This window comes from Bos indicus, chromosome 13 (assembly GCF_029378745.1).
Source record: "Bos indicus isolate NIAB-ARS_2022 breed Sahiwal x Tharparkar chromosome 13, NIAB-ARS_B.indTharparkar_mat_pri_1.0, whole genome shotgun sequence".
Taxonomy (NCBI): Eukaryota; Metazoa; Chordata; class Mammalia; order Artiodactyla; family Bovidae; genus Bos; species Bos indicus.
In genome coordinates this window covers 6,777,085-6,785,114 of record NC_091772.1, presented here as the reverse complement: position 1 = coordinate 6,785,114, position 8,030 = coordinate 6,777,085, and the positions used below count along the sequence as shown (strand labels likewise).

Here is an 8,030-nt window from a genome sequence, read left to right as displayed (position 1 = left end):
AGTCAGGCTCTGCTGATCACCCAGCCTGAGAAAGGGCTGAGCTATAGGATTCAGATCCTCTTGCGGAATATGGAAGGACTGGGCAGAGCTGAAGCCAGGCCTTCCGTCACCAACGTGAGACATCCTGAAGGTTGGTGGAGGGACATTTGGCAGATTTGAACAACCTGATCAAAGGCAGAGTGAGCTGGAGCAAAGCCCCTAATCCTAAGTGGTGGGAAGAATTAGAAAAAGAGTTGAGTAGGGGATACGGTTAAGAACATGGACTTAGTGATCAGACAGAATGGGCTGCAGCCAGCTTTGCCATGTACACAGCCTCATGAGCTTGGGCAGGTTAGAGGACCTTCTTGGGCTTTTTGTGCCTTGTCTGTAAAACGGATGTAACCTGCTTGACTCCACGGTAGAGTGATCAGCACAGAGGAACAAAGTGTGTCTTCTGGAAGGGTGGCTGGTCTGGTACCTATTCTTGGATCTGTGGTCCCTGGTCTCAGGGTGGGGAAATCTACTCCTTGGCCACTGAGCTACAAAGTTGGAAAGACTTGGAGACTAATCATGGTGGATGCTTGAATGGGGCCAGGAAGCTGCCCAGCTCCTCGGGGGCCTCGTCTTCATCCTTCCCACACACGGCCACCAGAGGGCCTTGGCTCCTCTGTCCACGGCTGTTGGCTTGCTCAGCCACGGCCCCCCAGAGCCCCAGTGGGTTGCTGGAGAAAGGGCTCTCTTTCCAAGGATCAGCCAAGGAGCAAGGCTTTCAATGAGAGGGGTTTGCAGTCACTGGTGCTACAGGTGAGGGAGCAGACAGACTACCCTGCGGTGGGCAAAGTTGGCCCTTGAGCACATGATCTGCTTTCCATGAAGGGATTACCCAAGGTTACCCTGGGGCTGGCTTGGGGCCCTTAGTGAATAAGGGACATCTGGATAGAGGCAAATTATAGTTCAGCAAATTTCCAGACAGGATGGCAATGTCTGGATGATGGGTGGGAGGCTAGTGGTGTTCCCAGTAGGTGAAGGGCCCAGGAACCCTCCCCAGCTCCCAATTCACCTCATCTTCTAACTCTCAGTTCATTTTGTCAGTAAGGTCTGATATTAAGAGGCAAGGAGCCCATTGGAAATGTTGCTCATATCAGCTATTCGGACTATAGTAGGAAAGAGCTTTCATTTTCCATGCTAAGTGAAGTGAAAGTGTTAGTTGCTCAGTTATGTCTGACTTTTTGTGACCCCATGGACTATAGCCTGCCAGGTTCCTCTGTCCAGGGGATTCTCCAGGCCAGAATACTGGAGTGGGTAGCCTTTCCCTTCTCCAGGGGATCTTCCCAACCCAGGGATCGAACCCAGGTCTCCCGCATTGTGGGCGGATTCTTTACCAGCTGAGCCACCAGCCCATGTAGGAAGCCCATGCTAAATCCTTAACAAAAACACCTTAGACATGGCTCCATAACCTGCCATTCTTATCCCTCTGGCTTGTCACTCTAGACATCCCAGTTTTCAGAAATCACCACGCTCTTGCCTGGTTCCTTGCATCTGCCCACCGTGTCTCCTTATTCTGAAGGCATCCACCTGCTCTCCCTCTTCTAACATTCCTCCCTTGGATCCAGCAGGTACCGCCCCGTTTCCTGCCTCTGTTTTCCCAGAGGACTTTCTACTTATCCTTTACAGAACACTTATCAGAGGGGGTGATTGCTGTATGTTTGTGTCTCTCCTCATCACTAAAATGAGCCTCTCACGTGATTCATCTTCACTCACTCTGCTTGAATACCTGTCCTGAGATACTCGCCATCTCGAAGGCGATGCATTCCATCGCAACCAACTCTCTTGGCAAAAATGGTTTTCCTATTATTAGGAACCAAATCTTCCCTGATATATGAAATTGGAATACAGATTCTCTTCCCATAGTTAGGAATAGATCTCAAATATAAATATCCTGAGAGTGGGCAATATATGTATAACTTATTCTCAAGTATAAATGACTGAAAAGAGCTTTCCCATAAAACAAGATCTTACTAAGAGAACCCAAGGGTAGGATTAGGAATATAAGGATGTGAAAAATTTGATATAGTAGACAGAAATGGACTAGGAAATGAAAGATGGACCCGATTTGACCTGTTATTTCTGAGTTTTGGTTTCCTCATCTGGAAAAGGAATCACTTGCAGGATGAAGAATTCTATTTATTACTGTAATTGCAAAATTTTGTGTGGAAGTGGTCCATTCACCTGGGCTTGTCTTAAGCCTTTGATTTGGCTTGGCTTTCTCAGAGCTTTCTTAGCTCTGGATGGGCAAAAATTTGCACGTGTGTCAATGAGCTTCAGTCTCTTGGGGACTGGGTTGATGTTCTTGGTGCCAAAGGTACTGACTCACACCACTCACCATTACATCAATCAATGAGCCTTCTATTCCCACCTGTTTTGAACCTTCCTCTCCCCTGCCTTGAAACCCTGCTTTACCATGGCTATTTGTGGAATTTGTATCATAAATATATGCAGGTAACACATTTACTGCAGGTAACACATTTTATTATGATTTTATTATATAATCTCTTTTCCTGGAGTTTTGCAAGTAAAGACTGCATAAGAACCAACTCTTTATTTGTCCTAAGTTCCACCCTACAGAACCAGGCCAATATTATAATTGCTTGATGCACAAGACTCAGTGACTCAATAAATACTTTACAAAAATAATGTATTTTTTTTTCCTTTCTTAAAACATAAAAAATTAGGATTTTCTAGATGAGTTCCCTTCCTCATTTTTATATTTATTTACTGGAAATATATTGGTGGAGAAAATAATTGTTAAGATGGTATGAAAATAAAATAGATGAAATGAAGTTCATGTTCTTTCTCCATTTATTTTGCAGTTTTCTTTGGAAAAGTGCTAATCCTTGTTTTTAAGTCTGACCTTCCTGTAGCCTTCTGAACCTATTAAGGCATGAGCAGAAATTCTACCATTCTGGGGTCTTTTAGAAGAATTACAGCATTGTGCTAATATCATCCTATATTTTAAAGCTTATTTAAAACCAGGTCTCAGATTTGCTCTTAAAATATCCAGCTGCTCCCCCTCTACCCCCTACCAGTCTGAGGGAAGGGCATTTTGGCAGCTGAGACTTCAGCAAGGTACTTCACTGGCTAACTCACCTTTGGTTTCAGGTTTTCTTATGTTGATATCCTTCTATTGCATTTCTCATTTTTAAGAAGTCATTCCTGGAAAAATTCCCTTTCTCTTCCACCTCCCTAAGCCTCTTTCTGAACTCTCACGGAAGTGATTAAATAATTTCGGGATGACAACTCCAGAGAAAAGGTTATGCATAAATCACATTCATATTAAATAAGTTATACATAAAACTGCTTATCACGTTTACAATTTCAGTCTCTTTGCCCCATTGCTTCTCTGGGAACCGCTGAATCCGAGGTGAGTTGAATTCCACCCACCACGACTTCCAGGTTCTTCTTCCGGCTTCTTTCTCTACATCCTCCTGAGAACGTCCCTCCCTCGGAAGAGTTCCAAGAGGACTGCTGACGTTGAAGATGGCAGCGGTGGCTGCAGATGGCAGTTGCGATGGCTGGCGCCAAGCCCTCGTGTAACTCACGACAAATGTGGTATATACACACGTGTACATGTACGCTGGTGAGAGCTGCTCTCCGCCAGGCTGCGATCAGCGCGGGGCGTTTGTGTCGGGAACACCAGCGGCGGCGTCTCTTTAATACTCCCTGGCCTCTTGAAACTGCTTGATGTAATCTTCGTCGGAGGGGCTCTCCGTGCACTTCTGTCCGTTGTTGGGAGGCCGAGCCTCGTTATACCTGCTCCAGTCGCCCTTGCAGATGATCCAGGGCAGGATGTCCACTTTGTAGTGGAGCTCCGCGGAGAACTCAGTGCTGATGAGGTTGGGCGTCCCCGCCCCTTTGCCCCTGGTGATAAGCTGCATGTTGTCGCCGTAGCAACAGTGCTGGGCAGCCAGCGTGGTGCTTTCCAGGGACAACATGGAGCGAATGCAATACCGGGCTGTGGGTTTATAGATCTCCAGCTTCTCCTTGGGCCCGCTGGCGTCCTTCCAGCGGAAGTCCTTGCGCTTGATGCGGTCGAAGATGTCAGCTGTGCTGTAGGCCACCTCGGTGGGGTAGGAGCAGGGGCAGCTAGGCAGGTCGTTAATCACCTTATGCATGTATTTCTTTAGGAACTCGCTCTTGCAACTCATCCAGCGCTCACAGCTGTCCGTGTCTGAAAAAGGCCACAGAGAAACTTCTCATCACGTGCAAAACTGGGAGCAGGATGACTTTTAAAGTCAACCTCTCCATTCTGAGTGGCAGCCCCTGGTGTGGTGAACACACTCACTGTCTTTGAACTTGGGAATTTCTTTGTCCACAAGGTTCTCTGCACCACCAATTCCTTAGTTTATATTATGAAAAAACTTTCCGATACACAGGAGAGAAAATATACTTATATGACTGCCTAGATGCCATCACCTAGACTCAATCATCATTATATTACCCTCCTTAAAATTTTCTTTTGGAAATATATAACATTATTATTCCCAAACCAGTCAATGCTAAAGGAAATCAACCCTGGAAGGTTGATTTCAATTCACTGGAAGGACTGATGCTGAAGCTCCAATACTTTGGCTACCTAGTGCAAAGAGCCAACTCATTGGAAAAGCCCCTGATGCCGGGAAAGATTGAGGGCAGGAGGAGAAGGGGGTGGCAGAGGATGAGATGGTGAGACAAAATCACTGACTCAATGGAAATTCTAGGAGATTGTAGAGGACAGAGGAGCCTGGCCTGCTGTAGACCATGGGGTCACAAGAGCTGGACATGGTTTAGTGACTGAAAAACAACAAGTTTTAGTAGGCATCTACAAAAAAAAAAAGGTGTATTTTCTATGGTTTCCTGAATAACCATAAGCCCATTATCTATTACTCATAACCAAATGAACAATAATCCAGAGATCCATTTTGAATCTTCCCTTTAAATAAGCAACGAGTGATAGAAAGTACCTCAAAGTAATACTTGTAAGACTAAGTTTTATTCTACCACTCACTGACTTGTTTAAACTAGGCCTAACCTCTTAACCTTGGGCAGGAAACAGTAACAATCATTATATGCAAATCTTCATGAAAGATGCCTTAAAGAAGAGGCTGGTGGACCCTGGTTTCAGAGAATTTAACATTTGGCCCAAGGCCACTGACCTGTAGGCTTATAGCCAGAACTTGTCATCAGAGGTGTATCGTGATTGGCCGTTACAGTATTTAAAAATAATGAATTAATTGCCAATATTTAAGAATTAGTTGATTCTATTTACTCATGTAGATTCCCTGTTCCATTTGGAAAAACAAAAGATATACCGATGCTGGGCCTACATTGTTCCCATGGGAACAAGTGGTCCTGTGAACAGGGGACAAGTGACCACTTCTTGGTCAAGGCAGGAGGTCGCCGATTTGTCACCTTCCCTGCCTGATCCTGTCCCTGTGGGTGTTCACTCTGGGTCCTTCAGTCATCAGAGTCTAGGGCTTCTGGGTTGGTGAAGTCTGTGTTTTCCCAAACGCTGAGACAAAGATGCAGTGGAGACAGTTCTTTGGGAGGTGAATCTGGGAAACACCAGCAGGGAAGGAGGCAGGACAGGGAAGGAGGGGGCAGTGTGGAGTGTGGATCAAACACGTAACCACTGGAGAGACTGGAGTCTCTTTTCCCAGGACCCAGGAAACCCATTCAGAGTCAGGGTGGACCTTTACCTAAGGTCCGTGATCCTGCGAAACAGCCAAGGTTAAGAAATCTCCCCACTTTTGCACATTTTGGAAGACCACTGACTGTAAGAACCCTCCTCCCCACAGGACACGGTAAGTCTCACCGCTGCCCCTGTGTTTCCTGTGACAAAACCAGACACAGGGACTTCCCTGGTGGTCCAGTGGTTGAGACTTGGCACTCCCAAAGCAGGGGACCCAGATTTGCGTCCCGGTCAGGGAACGAGACCCTGCGTGCCACGATTAAAGATCCCACATGCTGCAACCAAGACTCCATGCAGCCAAATAGAAACAAAACAAAACAAAACCCAGATAGACGCTCCAGATTCCCTTTCTTTGCCTGATAAATGATTAGCTAAACTGCTCGTCCCCACCAATCAATTAGAGCAAAATGTATCTCAAATAAACTTTAGTGAATGTCCTCTCCTTCTTTCAAGTCCCTGAACTTGGGCCTGCCCTCAGCCTGGGCCTTTCCTTAGGGGTGCCTCCCGAAAATAGGCTGGTCTCCCACTAGAGCATTCTCTGATGTCCTGTCTGATTCTGACACTCTTCCACCTCACGTCCCCTCACAGGGTTCTTCCAGCCTTATTTACTCCTCTATCAAAGAAAACTCTTTAGCCCTAACCCTTGAGAGGCTTGCAGGCCTCTAGATGCAGTGTTCTCTCTATCGCGAACAGGCCCCTTGCCCTTTGCACTAAATAATCCTTGGAATACAGTCTTTGAAGAGAGGTATTTTTATTCGGCAGGGGCCTGGGTATCCGTCACTGACTGGGGGCTGCTCCTGGACTTCTGGATGACTGTGCATTCATGGGCTGGTGGGCTCTGGGGGCCAGAACAGGCCCACAGGCAGAGACCCCCAGGGGCTGCTGGGGTGTAAGGATGAGGCGTGGGTAGGTTTCCTGCAGCGGCTGGCTCAGGAAGCTGCATGGGGTTGGATGATCCATATGTCAGGAAACCCTCCATGGTGGAATGCAGGGGTGTGTGGCGGGGAGCAAAAGCAAAAATATCCCTCCAGTGTTAAAAAATGTCATTTTCTATCAGGGCAAGTCAGGGGGTGCTTCCAGGGGTGAGCGACCCTGGGCTGGCTCGGAGGCTTGGAGGGGTGGCCACAGCTGTCTCGCTCAGAGCTCCTGCAAGAAGGCCTCAGGGGTGCCTGGTGCCGTGCACCTGCCCTGGAGTTCGCATCCAGCTTGTGCTCCCTTCAGGCTGCTTGTGGTCAGGCAGGGTGCTGCCTGAGGGGGGACTCCCAGGTGAGGCGGCCTTTGCTGGCTTCCCTACGCGTGTAGGTGAGACTTTCTCCAGCTTCTCGGACGCTCTTGCCTCCCGGTCCTCTCTCCTTCCTTCCCTCCCTAGGCAGGGGTCAGGCCCACCCCTCCGTCTGAAAGCTCTCCCTGCCTCCTCCTGCTCCGATGCCTTTGTCCCTCGCAGGCGGGGGGCTCCCCCAGGGAGGGTTTTGAATGTCCAATCCCATCTCAGAGGGCTGGACCGGACCCAGACTTCGTGCAAGAGCAGAGAGGAGGGCCAGCCAGGTTGGCGGTAACTGTGCAGCCCACGGTTAAGCAGAGAGAGTCTGAGGGCAGGGAACACATTGTTTCCCTGAAGCAGAGGATGTGCAGAAGGGAGATCATTGGTGTCAGGACCTGGGGGTCTCCAGTGTGGTTTAGGCTCATTCAGAGGGCACTAGGGAAGCACGGATGGTTTTTGAGCGACAGCAAGCTCTTCAATGCCAATTGTAAGAGTCCCAGTGAGATGCTTGGCCGGTACGGAGGGTGGGATCAGGAGTAGTCGGGGAGGTGGGGCTGCCAGGCCTTGGAGGGAGGGAGGTGTCAGAAGTGACTCCCCACCACTGACCTGGGTCCTGGGAAGCTGGTGGTGTCAAGAGTGAAAATTGAGCGGTCAGGATTGGGAGCCAGCTTGCAGCTTGAGGGAAACGAGGAAGAGAGAGCTGGGGCACCTCTCAGGAGCATGGGAAAGGCCTGGCCTCAGATGGCATGTGTGGGAGCATGTGTCAGACTGCCTGCGTCAAATCCCGGCTCAAGTACTTAGTAGCTCTGTGACCTTGTGCAAAGCATGCTACCTCGGTGGGCTTCAGTTTTCTCATCTCTAAACTGGGGATAAAAACAGCACCCGTCTCAAGAAAGTCCCAGGAGGGTTAAACCAGAAGGCAAGCAGACCATACACAGAACAGGGTGGGGAACGCCACCTGCAGGAAGGTACCAGACTCTGGGACTCCACCCCAGCGAGCTCCTGAGTGCGCTGCTGCAGAGAATGGAAGGTCTATCCTGGGAAGTGCAGGTCTGCAGAGCC

The 8,030-nt window shown here is 48.7% G+C and overlaps 1 protein-coding gene across 2 annotated transcripts in view; it reads right to left on the bottom strand.

The window, feature by feature from the left end:
- Positions 1 to 2,500: 2,500 nt before the first annotated feature.
- The window catches only part of ISM1 (isthmin 1), a 92,017-nt gene continuing 86,487 nt past the window's right edge, over positions 2,501 to 8,030 (bottom strand). For both annotated transcript variants that reach the window (XM_070800700.1, XM_070800701.1), the window contains one exon: positions 2,501 to 4,207. In XM_070800700.1, the coding sequence (XP_070656801.1) occupies positions 3,690 to 4,207 (518 nt within the window). In that variant the 3' untranslated portion in view covers positions 2,501 to 3,689. The remainder of the gene's footprint in view (positions 4,208 to 8,030) is intronic.